Below are 19,132 nucleotides of genomic sequence, written 5' to 3'. Positions count from 1 at the left end.
CCTGCCATGGCAGGGGTGGAACTGGACGAGCTTTCAGGTCCCTTCCAACCCGAGCCATTTGGGATTCCAGGACTGTGGCAGTGGTGCCTGTCTCACTGACAGGAGCAGGGGGAGAGGACAGGCTGTCAGACACCATCTCACCATTTTGATCTCCCAGTTCACGTTCCACTGTTTCATGTTGCTGAAGCGCCAGGTCTTGACGGCGTCACCCGTGCCGGCGTCCATGCGGATCAGCCGGTTGTAGGCGATGCCGATCAGCTCATCCTTCTTCCCACCCTGGAACCTGGTGGTGGGATTGATAAAAACAGTGTGAGGCACATAAACCCAGCAGTGGAGCTTACTTGTAAAATCATTTGTATAAATCTGTGCAGCTCCTGTTTTTAACTTCAGCTGCAGCACAACTTCCCCGGCCAAGGATGTGCACAGGGATGTCCTTCCCCATGGCTGGGGGCTGGGATGAGATGATCTTTGAGGTCCCTTCCAACCCAGTCAACCCAATTTAACCCAACCCAATCCAATCTAATCCTTCCCAACTCAATCCAACCCAACTCAACCCAACTCAACCCAACCCAACCCAATCCAATCCAATCCAATCCAATCCAATACAACCCAACCCAACCAACCTAACCCAACCCAATCCAACCCAATCCAATCCAATCCAACCAAACCAACCTAACCCAACCCAATCCAACCCAACCCAACCCAATCCAACCAATCCAATCCAACCCAATCCAACCCAACCCAACCCAATCCAATCCAACCCATCAAATCCAATCCAGTCCAACCAAACCCAACGCACCCAAACCAATCCAACCCAACCCAACCCAATCTAATCCAATCCAATCCAACCCATCAATTCCAATCCAATCCAACCCAACCCAACCTAATCCAACCCAACCAACCCAACCCAAACCAATCCAATCCAACCCAACCCAACCCAACCTAATCCAACCCAACCAACCCAACCCAAACCAATCCAATCCAACCCAACCCAACCCAACCTAATCTAATCCAATCCAATCCAACCCAATCTAATCCAATCCAACCCAACCCAACCTAATCCAACCCAACCCAAACCAATCCAACCCAACCCAACCCAATCTAACCCAACTCAACCCATTCCACGATGATTCCAGGATATTTATCCCACTCCTGCACCCATTAAGGAAGCTCCCCCAGCCCAGCCCTGCAGCCCCACCCACCTTGCGTTGAAGTGCGTGATGCCGAACTCGGGCAGCGACTGCCAGGCTTGGATAAAGCGCATCTTGGCCTCGATGAGGCTCATCTGGGCCACGTTCTGGTGAGCCTCCAGGATGCGTGCCGTGATCTGTGGGCGGCGAGACACAGCGGGGTCAGGGGACAGGGGACCTCGGTGCCACCTCCGCTGTCACGCGCACGGGAGCGGCTTGGGAGCCCCCAAGGATCTGAGTGCAGATTATCAGCAATTCCTCCCCTGAGCTTTTATTTCAGCTCTGCCTGCTCCAAGCCCATGTGGAGCTTCCCATCTCCAGATACAGAAAGCAAATACAGATCAGAGCTGTCTGGAGGCAAAGAGCCACTCATGCTCTCGGGAACTTTAAGATGTGAGCGAACACAAGGCAAATTTCTGGAGTTGGGTTTCCAGTTTCACCCCATAAATCACTGGGGACCGTTATAAAAACCAACCAGGGCCCAAGTGTCACAGGGAGGGTGCAGGTTTGGTTAGTGCTTTCACCGCTGCTCTCTAAACCAAAGGGGTTCTAGATTAAGTTTATTTTAAGTTTATCTTAATTTTATTGTTGCTGTCACTTACCAAATCTCTTACATAGCCTGGCTGAAGATGGCAAGGCGAAATGAAAAAAAAAAAAAAAGAAAAGGAGGCAGAAAGAAAAAAAAGCAATCAGAAATATGGCAACAAAGCAAAGAAAAAGTGTAAATTAACTGCAAACCAAAGTTCAAGCAAAAAAAACCAAAAAAACAAACCAAAACAAACCACATGCACAATTCCTTAGGTGGAAAAGCAGCCAAAGGGAATGTGAGCAGGGACAAGCCAGCAGAGATTTGCCGCTCGTGCCGGCCCTGCTGGAGCACTGGAGTGATCCCAGCTGGGCCCTGGCATTGTGGAAAGATGGTTTTGGTCCTGAGATGGTTTAGGGTGGATTTCAGAAACAGGTTCCTTCCTCAGAATGTGCTGGGCACTGCCCAGGCTCCCCAGGGAATGGTGACATTCCCGAGGCTGCTGGAGCTCCAGGAGCGTTTGGACAGCGCTGCTGGGGATGCCCAGGCTGGGATTTTTGGGGGGTCTGTGCAGGGCCTGGAGCTGGACTCTGATCCTCGTGAATCCCCTCCCACCCAGGATATTCCATGCTCTGTGGTCCTGCTGGGGGGTGAGGGGAGGGTGAAGCTGCCAGTTCAGACGTGGCTTCCTGACCTCACTTTCCTCTCCACGTCTGCACAAACTCAAGGCCACTCTCTGGCTGGGGAAGCACGAGAGGAAGCTCAGGAGCTCACTCTGAGCTCAGCAGATCCTTCCATTTGGGTATGTGGAAAAATGATTGGGATGTTGTTTGGGATAACAAGCAGATGAAGGGAACATCAGCTGCACTTCCCAGGGATGTGTTTACCCTTGCTGGCTCTGACACCAAACTCTGGCAGGGCACCTGGAACCCTGAAAATCCCTGTTTTGGGTTGGTTTTTGTTTATTTTTATTTAGGATTTGGTGTTTCCAATCCCAACCTGCCACCCCTACACTGCTGCATGTGGAGACAAACATCACCCCAGTGGGTTTGGGGCTGGAGAGAACCCACAGCCTCCATAAATCCACGGCCAATCCTCATTCCAGCACTCCTGTGGGCTGCACAGCCTCCTCCTCCCCCTCCTCCTTCCATGTGCCGGGGCCACAGAAGGACCCTTGAGGTCGAATTCCTGACATTCCTGCAGCCTCTATCCCTCATTCCTCTCAGCAAACATCCTCTGCTGCTCCAAGCTTTGCCTCTGGCCACCAAGGAAAATCCTAAATCTGCTGCTTAGCTGATCCCTGGTGTCCACACCATGGCCACATCCTGGCTGGGATCATCCCCATCGTGCCCATCCCCACGATTCCATGGATTTTATTTTTAAAACCAGGATACCTGCATAGTAAGCAAGTTTTCCAAGCTAATATTTTCCCAGGTGCCTCTGTTTTACCGGAAATCTAGAAAGTATTTTAGATATATATTAATATATCTATCTATATATATGTTAAAATAGTCTATTTATGCAGCCTCTCCTCCATCCAAGTGGATATAAAGGCTTATTCAGGAGAATAATAAGGGCTATATAAAATATAACTCTACTGCCAGGAAATCATCGTGCTGTGCCAATAAAAAGTTATATTTTTCCGGCTTCTCTGACTTGCAGCCTTCTTCTGGGCTTGGAGAAATCATATCCAGCCCCAGCCAGCAGCCTGAAGGATTTAAGTCACCAAAAGGCCACGGAGCAATGCTTTCCTTATTTTTGCTGCTGTTCTGACATATAATTCTCTTTGAGAGAATCCTTTATCCCCAGTGCAGAACAGTTCAGCCCTGTCAGGCAGGGATCAGATGGAGCGTGGATGGAGTTCAAGCACGAGTCACAGCAACTCAAAACCGAAGCAATGTTCCAGGGACTGGCATTTGGAAGCAGTGGAAAAGCAAAGAGAGAAATATGCAAACCGTGTTACAGCCAAGTGTGGATAAAGCACTGCAAGCAACTGCAACTCCTCTGATCCTGAGGATTTCTCCATGGATTCTGTGCAGGGGAAGGGGTTTTAACCCCAGCACCGGGCAGAGATGGGGCAGCTGGGGCCAAACCATTCCCGGAATGTGTTTAAAATAAACAGAACCCAATTTCAAATGTATTTCCAATCGAAGGTTCCCCGCCGTGCCCGTGCACTTCACAAAGCACGCGGCAGAATCCCGGTGCTGGGCGCCATCCCCAGGTGCTGGATCCAAACCACAGCCTTCAGTCCCACCTCATTTTAGTACCCACGTGCATCCCAGTGAGTCAGGACATCCAAACCATCCAAACCACGCCGTGTTAAACACCAGCCGCCGCCGGGACGCGTGTCCAGCCCAGCCAACGCCAACAGCAGCACCCACCTGCTTGTTCTTGTACTTCTTCAGGTAGCGAGGAGACACCAGGCACTCGGGGTTGATGTCGGTGTTGATCTGCTCTGGGATCAGCTGCGGGTCTGGGTTCAAATGCTGCATTTTCAGGAAGGACAGGATGTTCTGCACTTCCATGCCGTAGGAGCTGTCAGCCATGGTCTTGCCCTTGGAGGCCAGGCGGCAGGCGGCCATCCAGCTGGCGTACTGCGTCTCCTGCCCCCCAAAACAGGGACATGTGTCTGTCACGGCCATGGGGGACCAGCAGGCCCCTCAAAAAACACCCCATGGAGCCCTCGTTCCCCTCCCAGCCTCAGGAGACTCCAACATGCACAAAGACAGGCAGAAACCAAACCAACGTGTGGCCAAAAACCACACGACAAAGCCAAGGCTGAATTTTCTGCTCCGAACTCACAGGTGACTTGGAGCACATCTGGAATGCTGAGATTAGACAGGTGAGAGGATTTTCTATTTGTTTTTTAAAGAACAGCACCTGAGCAGGATGGTGGGCAAAGTGAGAAGAGGTGGCCAGTCCAAGAGATGAACTTACATTGTCGCAGCGCAGCCAAATCTCGTTCATCCCCTCTGCCACCGGAATCAGGAGCTTGATGTTGAACTTCTGACCAGAGATGTTCACATCAGGGGTAACTTCACATCCTGCAGTGAAGAAGATGGAGTTTAGCAGGGGTGTGAGGAACTGTGATTTAAAAAGTGGCAAAGAAAGCGAAAATAGGGAAAGAAAGAGCCAAGCTCCCTGACTCAAGGGTCTCGAGAGGCATCTCAGTGCTGCCAAAGATTTGTCCCACTGATGGGATGAACCCTCCACACCTGTGTCAGATGTCCCTTTTTCCAAGTGTCAGGAAAACAGGGGGAAAAAGCAAGACCTGATCTGAAAGCAATGAAGCCAAAGTGAACACGCACCCACAGAACTCCTGGATCCTGCCTGGAATCAGAACTGGATCCAGTGGCTGGCAAACACCCCAAGATCTTCATGAAAGCAGAGGAAAAGGTGACTGGACGGGTGCTGCCTCTCACCCTGAAACCCCTCTATGTCATTTATGAGTGATGGGATGCCATGAAGTGTTTCAGACCAGGCTGGGTGGGGCTTGGACCAGCTCGGTTTAGTGGAAGGTGTCCCAGCCCGTGGGAGCGAGGTGGAGCTGGATGGGCTTTAAAGTCCCTTCCAACCCAAACCATTCAGGGATTCCATGATTTGGCTGCTGCAGCCAGCAGTGAGGTGTGAGCATCCCGCTCCTGGTGCCTGGAGAGAATTCCAAGTGGTTGTGTAAACACAGGGGGTGAGGAACCGACCCAGCCGCGGCAGCGCGGGCGCCGCCTCCCAGATTTCTGCTAAGTGCTGTCACAGCAGATTTGTCAAAAGCTCCCAGAAAGGTCCTGGGGGCCAGGCCTTGCTCCCACAGCAGCCCGAGGTCTCCTGGCATCCCCCCTGCTCCTGCCTCCACGGGGAGAACAGACGAGCTCACGGCAGCTCCGCGGCTGCCGGAGCAGGAATGTTTCACTTGACGTGAGGACAGGCAGCCACCGTAGGAATTTCAGCTCTTGAGTGAGGCTGCTCCCAAGCAGCAGCAGGGAGAGGAGGAGAAATAAAGGCAGCAGAGGAAGAAAGTGGTCTGCTCTTTCCAGTTTCTGCCGTGCAATCCTTTGGGTAACTGACAGAAAGCGCAGGCGGAAGGTTGGAACAAGGTTTGGAAGTTCCCCTCTGACCCAAACCATTCCATGGCTCCCCAAGCTCTCTTCCCAGGCTATTGGGGAGCTGGTGGTGATTCCCCATGGGATCACATGTAGCCACTATTTGGAATTCCAAATCTGTGCCACGATATCAATCCCAGCCACCTCATTCCTTCACACACCTTTACCCAACCCCGGGATGGAATTCTGAGGCGATAAAGCAGCGGGAAAACAAGACACAGGAGGAGCAGCCCATTCCTGGAATAAAAAGCAGCTTCTCTTACCCCAACCTCCTGCTTCTCTTACCTCTCAGGTTCATCTGGTGAGCAGGAGTCCCATTGGATTCCTCTTTGCTTTTGTAGCAGGAGATGGAGGTATCTTTGAAGGTGCACCAGTAGGGCTTGTAGCCTTTCAACGTCAGCTTCTTGGGCCTGCAGGACACGTGGAGGGACATCTCACTTGGCCTGAGCTCCTCAAACAAGCTGCTTCCCAGGAAACCTCAGCATTTCCTCAGAACTGCAGCCCTGGCAAGCTGCTGGCAGCAGCCTGGGTTATTCCCACCCAGCCTGGGGGCTCAGCCATCCCTTCACTGCTGGCTCAGGGAGTTGAGCTCCAATTCCAAGTTTGGACTCTTCAATCCCAGGGAGATAATTTGGGGCAAGGTGGGGGGAGCAGGAGGACTGTGCTATAAAACAGAGGAGTCCATGAGGCACTGCAAAGTCTGCCTCTCCAGCCACCACATGAAACTGGAACCTCTGCTCAGCTCTGAGGGGAAGCAGCACTTCCAAGGACGTGTCAGTCACGCACACGCCTGAGTGCACTCCTTGTTTTCTTTTTAAACACTCCAGAGCACAAAAGGTTCCGTTCTTTTCTACAGAAAAGATGGATTTTGTTTGATTCTGCAGGAGAACTGATGGCCCTGAAAAGTGAAGCACCGTGAACTGATCCCAACACAAGCCCAGAGCCTTCACAGAGCTCCAAGTATCGGGGTATTTTAACCTTCCTGAGTTCTAAATCTTATTCTAAGGCTGGATCTGCAGCCTCTCACGCATTTCTGGAATTTTCATCTCAGAAACAGTGCTGAGAGTAGTTTAGATGGGAGATTGGGAAGAAATCCTGCTCTGTGAGGGCAGTGAGGCCCTGGCACAGAGAAGCTGTGGCTGTCCCTGGATCCCTGCAAGTGCCCAAGGCCAGGCTGGACAGGGTTTGGAGCAGTCTGGGGTAGTGGAAGGTGGAACTATCCAGGGGGTGGAACAGGATGATCTTTAAAGTCCATCCCAACCCAAAACACTCTGTAATTCTATGATTTTAGCTGGCAAAGGCAGTAACCTGGCTGGCAAGGGGAGACAGAACCATTCCAAACCTCTACAGCCACACCAGGCACACACTGGGACACATTTTCAGGAGTTAAATATATGGAATACAAGGAATGCTCCCCCAATCCTCCTCCCCAGCTGGAGTGGGACAAGAAGCACATCCAAAGCTGGGACAGCTCCAAGCATTGCACCTTTTCCACTGGATTTCTGGCACTAAAATACCACCTGAGCCCCGTTTTTAGGAATTGTGTGTTCAATCTGACAGCCTCAAACCCCAGGGTTTAGGGCTGAGTGAGGAACCAGCAGCTTCTGGCTGCTCCATCCCCTGGCACTCCAATGTGCAGGCAATTAGCTCCCGGAGTGGTGCCTAATTTGATTGGCAAATCAGCAGATCAAGGGGAAGAACAAGTTTTTTGTTTGTTTGTTTGTTCAAGAGAGGGAAGAAACACCCACTGAGGGCTGGGCACAGCCTTGAAACCTTGCCCCAGTTAATCCAGACCACAAGCCCAGACAGAGGCAGAGACCTCGTTAATTCACCTCCGGAGAAGGAGTTTTCAGAGCAGAGTGCCAGGTTCTGGCTCCAGAACCAAACAATTCATAAAATAAAGGCTTGTTCCAGAGCCACTTCACTGTCTGCAGTGGTTTTTTCCCCCCACCACTGTGAAATCCCATCAAGTGTTTCCAGCTTCCAGAACTTTCACTGCAGCAGGCAATAAATTGCAAAAGACGGTCGTGGCTGCCAAAAATGTTCCCCCAAGTCCAGACACTGCTGTTCCCGGTCTCCATGAACCACCAACCGAGTCAAAGCAAGCTAAAATAACAACCCTAAATCCTGAGCAAGCTGGGAGAGGGGCAGAATCAACTTAACCTGCTCCTTTTGGCATGGAGAGACCGGGATCCCGGCTGGATAGAATTCCTCCAGCCTCCTGCAGAGCAGGAGAAATCTTTGAGGGAGGTTTTTAAGTTTCACTCCTCATTTTAGTGTGGTTTGTTCTCTCCTGGGCATTAAATGTGTTAAAGAAACATCCCAGCACACACTGTTGGCTATGGGATGCACCAGAGCAGGAAAACACCTTGAATTTTGTGTTTAAGTTTAAATATTGAACATTTTGAGCATCATAAGGCTGGGAGATAAAAAAAAAAAAAGAAAAAAAAGAAGGAAATTAAGAGGCAGGACCATTAATTATTCACAGCCATTACCAGTTCCACAAGCAGCTCTTCCCATCAGCACTTACTTGAAGACTTTAATGTAGTCGGCGAGCTCTGGGATGGAAGTGATGTCACCCTGGAAATCAAAGATTATCCCACTCACTCGGAGCAGTGGGATCAGGAGGGAAGGGATGTGGAGAAGGGGAGGAAACCAGGGGCACCATCAGGGCTCAGAGGTCGTGAAACTGCTCCTGAGAAAGCCCCAGGAGAAGAGAGCAGTGAAAACTCCAGGGCCCAGCTCTGCTGTTTGGAAAGCAGAGGACAAGGTTTGATTTTCCTTTGAGGAATTCCCAGCCCCAGGGTCAGCGTTTGCACAGGGAATTTTCTCCTCCCTTCAGTTATTCCTGATGCTCCAAACAAAAGGGGAAGAGGCACCTCTGGGGAAGGGATTTTTAAGATTTTTTTTTTTCCTCCTCCCCAAAATTTTTTAAATATTGAGTTTAAATTCCCTTTTTTTTTTTTTTCTTTTTTTTGCATCAGGGTGGCACTTGCAATTCCCAGAAACTGGAAATAAAAACAAATTTCAAGGGACAGGCAAAGGGAGGATTGCTCCAGGAGCTTCCAGTAGCAGGACAGTTTACTTTCAGTCTGCAATGAGAAACTGTTTACAGATACCACAGGGGAAAAAAAAATGCAGAATCTAAACAAACAATCCAGTAATTGCCCATTATCCAAATTCAATTACTCGAATGCATCTGGAAATGGCTCCTGCTACAAAGCCCTATGGAAAGGGATGGGGTTTTTTTATTTTGGATGAATCATTGTCCTCTTCACCCCTGTCTGGCAGGGACTGTTGCTCAGTGATGTGTTTCAAATCTGGTTTTGTAAAAGGAATTAGAAAATATGTCTTGGTGATAAAAATTTGTTATTTCTGGTTTATACTGCAAAGCTCTGCTGTTGTTAATGCCAATAAAGCATCTAAGGATGGATGGAGCTTCAAAAAGACCCATCATAAACACTTAAAAAATTATATGAAGTGTAAAAGTGGAAAATTTCAGAGATTTTAGGGTTGGAAAGAGATGGTTTAAATGTGCAAAATGTCTGGAAAAGCTGTGCTGGGCCAAGGCTGACAGGACTGAGTCCTTTTAATGTCCTTTAATTTTCAGGCTTTATATTTTTAAAGGTGGAAAACCAGTGTTAAAATGACTTCAATATAAAAAAAAAAAATCCCAAATGCTCTGAAATACAGACCTAGGCTAAAATCCAGTCTAATAAAAATAGGGTTTCATAAGCCTAAATTAGTTCTGAAAATCCAGCAGCTGCTTTAGGTGCTGTAAAATGTGAATTAGAAACAGTAGAAGAGGAACCTCAGCGTGGAAAACTCTGTTTTTTGGGAAAGTCAGTAGTCAGGATAATAAAAAAACTTAATTTCTTAATTTAGTTTTCCATTATTTCATCAAGAAGGTGGCTTGGTGCAGGGAGGATCATTAAGATCCTGTCTCCTCCAGGACTTTTCCAGATGCTGCCCAGGGTTCCCTCTTTCCAGAACTATCCCTTGGTATCTAAAATCCCTGTATTTTAAAGAAAATACTACTGGGGTGTGAGCAACTTCCTCGTAAGAATTAGAATTAAAAAAAGAAATAAATGAGGTTGGATGCCTGGAAAATCCCCTGCAGCCCTTACCAGGATTGTGGATGTTTTGCCACCTTCCAGGGTGATTTCCAGGTCCGAGAGCGCGGCGTCCACCTCGTCCACGTCCTTGTCACTGTGGTTCAGGTGGTTTTCCGAGGACATGATGGACAGTTTGTTGATGTGGTACTGCAAGGCAAGGCCAGGGTCACACCTGGATGCTCCTGTGAGCCCAGGACCCCGTGGGATCATCGTGACACAGCTGCCACGCTTGGGAAGGGGAGTGGGACACCAGGAGCAGAGGCCACCAAATCCTGGGAGGGTTTGCTGGGTCAGGAATGACCATCTTGGATGTTTCCAGTCCAAGGGATCTCCAGGCACTGATCCCTGGAGATCTCTGGACTCCACAGGGCAGAGCTGCTCCTTCCACCAAGCTGAGGTTGGAAGGGACCTCTGGGGGTCACCTGGTCCCACTCCCTGCTCCAGCAGGGCGCTGCTGTCCAGGACCACATCCACCACATCCAGGACCACATCCAGGACCACATCCACCACATCCACCACATCCACCACATCCACCACATCCAGGACCACATCCACCACATCCACCACATCCAGGACCACATCCACCACATCCACCACATCCAGAACCACATCCAGAACCACATCCACCACATCCACCACATCCAGGACCACATCCACCACATCCAGAACCACATCCACCACATCCACCACATCCAGAACCACATCCAGGACCACTGGAGTAACTCCAGTGATGGACACTCCCCAGCCTCTCTGTGCCATCGGTCACCCCCTGCCATGGAGATGTTTCCTGATGTGCAGAGGGACCCTCCTGTGTTCCAGGCTGTGTCCATGGCCTCTGCTCCTGCCACTGGGCATCTCTGCCCACCCCCTTTTCTGCCTCCCACCAGGTGTTTATGGATGTTTGGAAGGGACAAAAGATTCCCCATCCCTGGAAGTGTCCCAAGGCCAGGTTGGCTGGGGATGGAACAACGTGGGATAGTGGAAGTGTCCCTGCCCATGGCAGGGGAGGAACAAGATGACCTTTAAAGCCCATTCCAACCCAAACCATTGTGGGATTCTATGTCTTTGCATCTGTTTTCACCCCAGAAAACCAAAACATCCATAAAATCTCACAGGAAGTGCCCAACCCACTCTGGAGCACTTGGATGTAAACTGAGTCATTATAATCCTGCTTTTCTCTCTCTTTTTTTTCCTGGGAGGGGCCCTTGGAGCAGGCAGCCCTGCTCCTGAGGGGGATATTTCTGCATCCTACAGCTCCAAGGTGTGCCAGACCACACAGAACAAATGCCTGCCATCCCTCTCGTGGAAGTCAATAACAGGTGGAGCATTTATGCCAAATCACACTGAGTATTTCATAAAGCAGATAAATAAATAGTTCTGGGAAAGCCACAGATTATCCCCAGCTGGTTTGGGGGCAGAGAGCCAGAAAGGCACAGTTCAGTAACCCCGTGCTCGTATGGGATGGGTTAAGAAGGACAGAACTAAAAGTTAAGATAGATATAAATATGTTTGGTAAAAGCAGGTCAAGTTCTTTTTCATGAGGGATATTCGGTGGCAAATATTTAGATTATCTCATAAACTCAAGTGAGGATCTGGAGATGGGAAATGATCCAACTTCTACCAACATGAGAAGGCCAAGCTCCCACCAGAGACAAGGTGAGGCTTAAAATACGATTTTAAACTGAAGAAGGGATGGTTCAGATGGGATATGGGGAAGGAATTCTTGGCTGTGAGGGTGGAGAGGCCCTGGCACAGGGTGCCCAGAGCAGCTGTGGCTGCCCCATCATTGGAAGTGTCCAAGACCAAGCTGGAGCACCCTGGGATAGTGGAAGGGGATTGAACTGGATGGGATTCGTGGTCTCTTCCAACCCAAACCATTCTGGGGATTCCATAATTTCCTTCATCAGATTAATCAGCAGAGAAGTTTACAAACGAAATCAAGTGTAACCCAACCCAGGGCAGTCTGGGGCTGTCTCTCACCTGCAGTGCTGCAAACATCATCATCTCCTCCTCCGTGCACTCGATCTCCTCCAGCAGGATCGCCCACTTGGACTGCTCGTACAGCTGGTTGATCCTGATCGCGTCGTACTGCGGCACAGAAACGCGGAATGCTTGGAAAACCAGGAGCCCAGCTCAACACAAACCACCCCAGCAATGGAAGTTGTGCTGTGCTGGAATGAGATAATCCTTATGGCCCGCTCCAACCCAAACTATTCTGGGATTCTGTGATCTCTCATCTCAACACAACACCTGGATACGAGACTGAAAATCCTCTGCCACTGGCTGTAAGAACTCTTTAAGCACCTCTAGCAACACCTAAAAACAAACCCTGGTACATAGCAGCACAAATCCTGGGTTTGGTGCCCACACAACCAATTTTCAAACTTCCACGTTCTTTGGGAGATTTACCAACACAACATCACGTTAGAGATCCAGGCACCCCTCCCTCCAAAGGACGGAGATTTCAAAATGCAAGCGCAATGAGGAGCTCTGTACCTTTGGATTCAGGTCAAAAAAGCTGTAGTACTTGAACCGGAGTAGCAAAGCCTCGTTTTCTTTCACCTCCTGCTCCATCAGGGACCGGGATGAGTCCAGCCACCTGTGAATTGCCAACATGGGATAACACACGGGAACGCTCCGGCAGAGTCGCCACGACGCTCTCGAGAACACAATTAAAAATCAGCAAAAACAAACCCCCAAATCCTCAGCTCCTGAACTCACCCTTGGTTGATTTTGGCCTTATCGAGCAGCGTCTGGGGCTTGTACATTTTGGCTAAGGACTCCGGGGAGGTGACGGGCTGGCTCACGGCCAGGATTCCCGGGTTGCCCTCGGACAGGGCGCTGTCGCCGAACCAGGCGGACGTGGGGGACAGGGGGCTGCCGTCGTGGGCGTCGTAGGTCGGCGTCATCGTTTTGCTATAGAGTCCTGGGCTTGAATAGATATTTCCTACCAGCGGGGGGAATAAAAGCCGGGAATTAGCCCAGGGCCAAGCCCCGCCTGCTCCCGGCCACGCTGGCTCCGCGCAAACCCGGAGCCGGCCGACAGAAAACCTTCCCTTTTCATCTTTCCGCAATGGGAAAACGCCGCGCTGCTTGTTCTCCCGTGAAAACCTGTCCCTCTCCTCTCTCTCTCTCTCTCTCGGCTCTTCTCCAAGAGCAAAACTGATGGAAAACTCATTCCAGCCCAAATGATGGGAAAAGAACTCAGGTGTCCCACACCGGGAAGCTCCTGCCCCCTGAGTTTCTGTGGCACCTGGGACATGAGTGGTCCCCGACTTACCGGTATTACCTGTTGCTTAAAGATTTTGGAAGTCAAAAGTTTTAGAGGAGCAGGAAAATAAACTAAGGGTGCAGCCAAAGAGACCACAGGCAGAGGGCAAAAGTCCTATTGAGGTGGAGCTCACCTTTGACGGGGCCGATGTAAAGAATATCGGTGCCTATAGAGAGGGAAAGAAAGGAGGGAAGTGAGAAGGCGAGAGAAAGTCACCCGGAGAGCAGGAGAAGGACAGAAGCCAAAAATGAGCATTTTTGGAAGAGGGCAGAACAGCACAGGTGAGGTTGAACCACCCTAATGGAGCGTTTGCAGCAGCGCTGGTGGCAGCAAAGCAGCTGAAGTGACTTCCCGTTATTTTATTCACGTTATGAGGACAGCCGGGCATGGAAATGTGACATTCCCGGATGGAAAAGCTTGCTGAGGTGGCCACACAAATTCAGGATTAATGTGCTGAGTGGTGCAATGTGGTGCCAAACTGATCCCAAAGCACACGTTAACTCCCAGGCCTTTCCAAGTTGCACAGCTCGTACCGACTCAAAGCAGATATAAAAACAACCAAACATTTAAAAATTATTGATTTGAAGAGAAAAAAAACCAAATCCAGCTCATTATCTCATAGCTCAGAATAGCTGAGAGCTTAACAGAGAGGTTGTGGCTGCCCCATCCCTGGAAGTGTTCCAGGAGAGCCTGGATGGGGCTTGGACAACCCAGTCTCTGGAAGATGTCCCTGTCCATGGCAGGGGATGGAATGAGATGAGCTTTAAGTCCCTTCCATCCCAAACCATTCAATGGAGCAGCCCCTCTTCACCTCACATGAACACCAACTTTTTATATAAAATCCAGATTTTTAGACTAAGGGAGGACCAACCACCACCTCCTAATGGCAGGAATTGCACTGCACATCGGGCAGAGCTCACCCAGCATCACCCGCTGGGCACAAATCTGCCCACCAGAACCAGAAGGTCCAACACCACGCTGGAGTTTTGGGAAAGGGCTGTGTCCTTCCTAAACCATGAGCCTGCAGTTTGATACAGCCAAGCTCTCCCTCCCAGAGCTCTGCTGAGGGTGTTGAAGGTGATGACAAAAACAAGGAGGCTTTTTGTCCCACCTCCTGCTGCTGCCCTGAGCCACCACCTTGGGCTACGCTCCAGCTCTTTGCTCCAAACCATCCCTCCCACCCTCACAGCCAAGGAATGAAAGAAAACTGAGCTAGACTGGGAAAGTCCAAGACGAAACCAATGGAAAAAACCCTTCTGAACTCTCATTTTGCACCGTGGGCATCTCAAGGAGCAGGAAGAACAGTGCGAATCAGCAGCATCAACATTGGTGACAGCCAACATCACGGCTAGAAAACTCCAAATAATTACAAACCTGATTCTAAACTGCCTGGGAGGGTGGAAAATGTGAGGGAAAGCCACCAAACAAGGATGCCTTTAATGCTCCTGCTCGTTTTGCTGGCATCCCAGCCTGGATGAATCATTTGGGGACCTGTAAGCACCATGGGGACCTGTCACCAAGACAGATCCAGCAAACCAGGCATGAGCAAAAAAAATGGTCAAGGGATGGAAAAATCCACCTTCATTTGCAAGGAAAAGACAAGGAATGATTTCCAGCTTTTTAGACCAGGTACTGTACTTTGGGAGCTGGAATTCCACGATGCTTAGTGTCCCTTCCAACCTGAGCTATCCTGTGGTTCTGTGATTATAAAAGCAGCAGAAAGGTGATCTCCCCATGGATTGTTACAGCACTCCAACAAAAAGCAGCCATAAACTCCCATCACCATCCATAAACCACTTCCCAAAAGAGCTCTTCCCTTCTCCCCGTCCACCCTCGCTGCAGCTTCAGCCTTTGCATGGCTCGAGCACACAAGGCTCAGCATCAACTGGACCAACACAAGAAATTCCCACTTTTTGCCCCAAATTTTGGGCCAGTTTTCCATGAATATCCCCCACATTCCTTGACTGAGTGTCTGCTCCATCAGAGCAAAGCTTCCCCTGCACTGTTCTCATCTCTCTCTTCAAACACCTGAAACATCCCAAAAGAAGCTTGTCTTGAAAAATTTGCCCCAGGCAGGCAGTGTCATGGAAAGTTCCAGCAGAAATAGCTACAAATTTGGCTAATTTATATAAACAAGTGACTGCAGGTCTTCTGATGGAAAATGTTGGGCAACACATCCTGTGGGTGTATTGACAACTCTGCCCACCGGGATTTAAATGGTTTCACTGCCAGGTTTGGGGTGCTCAGGGACAAAACACTCCCAGGACATTGAAATCAGCACCTCCTGAATTATTAATTGGTTTTCCAGAAGCTTTCAGCACACAAACTGATGTTGGAACAACGTCAGAAATGATTTATTCAGATGAAACCTACGACTTTTATCAAATGGCACCTGAACAGGCAGGAATTCAACCTGCTGTGAGTGATTTCATTCACAAGGAGAGCAAAACCAGCCAAGTGACTCACTGCAAGAGCCATAAATAATTAAAATAAACCCCAGCTTTTGCATACATTTCCCCCAAAGGAGGCCAAGTCTTTCCTATTAATCTAACAGAGGTGCTCTCTGTGAAGATTGGCTGTTGGAAAGGCTTAGAATGGACTTTCAAGATGAAAATGCCAAATGGAAATGAAAATTGACTGGAGCCTTGCCCAAATTCTCTGAGCCAGGAGTGGAAGAGGACAAGGCCAGAATAAATTTTAAGTAGCTGAGAGGAGAAGGAGCAGGATCAGAGCAAAAGGAGGATTATTTTTCCTTGTTCCAGAACTGTGGTGCATGTCACCCTGCACAGCCAAAACCTTCCTTTCTGCAAGCCCTGTGCCACCACTGGCATTAACCACACTCCATGACCTTCCCTGCAGCTGATTTAACATCAATTAATACAATTTTACAATTCCAAGGTATTTTTTTAATTACAGCTGCCCTGCTGCCCTTGGATTGCTGAATTTAAAGAGCTTTGGCAGCCAGACACGTCTCTCCCGCTCACCACTGTGGCTTTCTCCACAAATCAATTTGGGATAAAGTGTTCCCATTGGCCAAAATTCTGGTTTAAACTCCTGCCATTTGCCTTCAGACACCAGACTTCCAGCAGCCATGGAAAAAAAAGCTGAAAAACCCCTGTGCCTGCAAACACTTGCATCAATTTGCTGCCTGTGGTAACTCCATCGAGGATGTTACTTCATCAGGGATGTTACTCCACCAGAAATTCCCTTCCCAATCCTGTTCTGGATCAGGAATCCAGACTGGCCAAGCAATAAAAGGATTTATTTAACATCACAATCCACAGCTACACTGTTCATGTAAGACATAAAGCAATTAATAAAACCCTGCCCTTGCTGGGCTGTAAATGTGGAGTAGAACAGTGGCACAGCCAGGAACGTTACACTAGGAACCATTTTCCACTGAACTCCTTTCTGATCAGGGTAAGAAAAGCTCTCAGCAACACCATGTGAGTGTTCAAGTGGCCACACTTGGGCTCTGCTGGGTTCTGTGCAGCCTGGGCTTGCTCTGCTCCCGGGAATGCGTGACAGCTCCAGCTCCAGACATGCATCCGTGTGACCGCGTGCTGCAGCCCGCCACGACTCGTGCCGTGGATTTGGGGTCTGTTTCTTGCACAGATTTTAAGGAATTCAATCAGCCCCAAGTTGCTGTGCTGGTTTTTGCCCCGCTCCCATTTTTTTTTCCCAGCTCACCGGACCCCGGAGTGATCAGCGGCCCCTCCAGCTCGAAGGTGTCGTCTTCACATTGATCGTCCAACTTCTTCTTTTTTTTCTTTGATGGATCTCTGGGTTTCCTCAAAAGGGAGAGTTCTTCTGGATGCCTGATGTCTGGAGGGGAAAATGGATCACTTTTATAATGGCAAGATGGAAAAAAAGGAGAAAGAAGGGGAAATAAGGGGGAAAAGAAGAATATCCTTCCATTAGGAACCACATCCAGCAACGTCCAATATCTCCCCTGGATGAATTTCCTGCTCTGTAATGGTTAAAAATCAAGTTAAGGGCATTTTCCCTGCAAGCCTGTTGGAAACATGCACTGTCCTTGGCTGGAAAGGTAACATAACATTTGGATAAAATGTGGAATTTCCCAGGCACAGCCACTCAAATGTAAACGTGAGCACTGGTACACCCTGCCACAGAGCCTAGTAACACCTTCATACATTAAATATAAATAATAAAAATAATAAACTTCCAGATTAACAATATAAAATTATAAATAATATATTATATAATAATACACAATATTATATAAATAATATGAATTAAAATCAGCACACATACTCAGCCATGTGGGTAACAGGCCAGACCCTCTCACTTCCATAGGAGCAATCCAAGATTGGATTAAACCATTTATTTAAACATTAGTCTGGAAAGTTAAAAGCCTGTAATTTACCCACTTTTTAAAGAGATTTTGGCTGAAGCATTTCCTTTTCACAGCAAACCTCTCCCATTTTCCTGCCTGGGATCAACCTGAACAATGTAAAACCCATTTAAAACGAGGAGCATCCCATTGCCTTTGTGTTTTAAGCCATGAGAATATGGGGAGCAAGGAAAAAGAGAATTTTTGTTTCCCACCAAGGCAGTACTTTGGGTTTGCTGCACTCAATTCCAAGTGGGAAGGAGTTTCCTGGGAAAGCAGAGCCCGCTCTCTGTTGTACCACTGAAACCTCTGAGGGACTGGAGCAGGAGCAGAGTCCCTGTGCTTGGTCAATGTGTGGGAGCTGACCTGGAAAAGGATTCACCTGGGCATGGAGCCATCATCTGCAGTGTGAAAGGCTGTAAAAAGCTTGGAGAGTTCTGAAATACAGCTTGGATTGGGAAATGACAGGATGAGAGGGTTGGGGGTGCTCATCTGGAGAGGAAAAGGCTCCAGGGAGAGCTCAGAGCTCCTTGCAGGGCCTGAAGGGGCTCCAGGAGAGCGGTGGAGGGGACAAGGGATGGAGGGACAGGACACAGGGAATGGCTCCCAGTGCCAGAGGGCAGGGATGGATGGGATATTGGGAATTGGGAATTCCTGGTTGTGTTGTGTGAGGAGGGGCTGGGATGGAATTCCCAGAGAAGCTGTGGCTGCCCTGGATCCCTGGAAGTGTCCCAGGCCAGGCTGGACAGGGTTGGAGCAGCCTGGGATAGTGGGAGGTGTCCCTGGGATGAGATGAGATTTAAGGTCCTTTCCAATCCAAACCATCCTGTGATTCTCTGATGATTCTCTGGAGATTATGGACATAATGAGCCTGGAAGGAGTTCTGGAGTCTCCTCTGCAGCTGCCTGTCCGTGCTGAAGCTCCTGTGTTGTTTCTTGCTCTGTTTTTGGTACCCATCACCCCAAAAGGCTGAGCTGTAAAGCTTTCCCTGTGGAATGCCCTATGGAGAGCAGCCCCTGGTGCCATCCCTGCTCCAGGAGAGATCAGGAGACAGCAGCTGGCTGCAGCCAGGCTGTGTTTCCCACCCAGGGAATGCTGAAGGACACAACCAGCCATTATCCCATCCAGGAGAAGTTCCAGGGCTGGGATCTCACCACGTGCTGCCAGCAGTGGGAGTTCCCTGAGCACTCCCAGGCACGGGGTTAAAATGAACACTGGAATTTGGTCCCCAGCACGTGCCTGGGACAGGACACAGCCCCACACCAGCACCATCCCCTGCTGCAAACAAACTGGGAATTACCACACTGGGAACATGCCCCAGCCAGGTGGTTTTCAGGGCTGGATCCCCTTGGCACACCTCTGGATTTAACCATATTTTATATTGTAGGTGTCCCATCCCAAACCATTATCTAGCTTTAATTTAAGTTTTATTTTAATTTAATTTATTAATTTATATATATTATATAATATAGTAGATATTATATATACACATGATATGATATGATATTATATTTATCATATTATATATTGTATTGTATTATATTACATTAAATTACATTACATTATATAAATTATATTA

At 49.0% G+C, this 19,132-nt stretch overlaps 1 protein-coding gene across 4 annotated transcripts in view; it reads right to left on the bottom strand.

The window, feature by feature from the left end:
* Window positions 1-19,132, bottom strand: part of FERMT2 (fermitin family member 2) — a 48,029-nt gene continuing 28,897 nt past the window's right edge. The window contains exons 4-16 of one of the 4 annotated variants that reach the window (XM_015631350.3): window positions 16,890-17,024; window positions 13,333-13,365; window positions 12,650-12,875; window positions 12,425-12,527; window positions 11,909-12,016; window positions 9,941-10,075; window positions 8,344-8,393; window positions 6,099-6,223; window positions 4,654-4,760; window positions 4,098-4,319; window positions 1,793-1,813; window positions 1,203-1,327; window positions 1-283 (exon numbers count right to left, since the gene is read on the bottom strand). In XM_015631350.3, the coding sequence (XP_015486836.2) occupies window positions 34-283; window positions 1,203-1,327; window positions 1,793-1,813; window positions 4,098-4,319; window positions 4,654-4,760; window positions 6,099-6,223; window positions 8,344-8,393; window positions 9,941-10,075; window positions 11,909-12,016; window positions 12,425-12,527; window positions 12,650-12,875; window positions 13,333-13,365; window positions 16,890-17,024 (1,640 nt within the window). In that variant the 3' untranslated portion in view covers window positions 1-33. The remainder of the gene's footprint in view (window positions 284-1,202; window positions 1,328-1,792; window positions 1,814-4,097; window positions 4,320-4,653; window positions 4,761-6,098; window positions 6,224-8,343; window positions 8,394-9,940; window positions 10,076-11,908; window positions 12,017-12,424; window positions 12,528-12,649; window positions 12,876-13,332; window positions 13,366-16,889; window positions 17,025-19,132) is intronic. The other 3 variants (XM_015631348.3, XM_015631347.3, XM_015631349.3) reach the window with 3 other exon arrangements.

This window comes from Parus major, chromosome 5, assembly GCF_001522545.3.
Source record: "Parus major isolate Abel chromosome 5, Parus_major1.1, whole genome shotgun sequence".
Lineage (NCBI taxonomy): Eukaryota > Metazoa > Chordata > Aves > Passeriformes > Paridae > Parus > Parus major.
The sequence above is the reverse complement of the archived record's forward strand: the minus strand, read 5'-3'. Positions and strand labels throughout refer to the sequence as shown.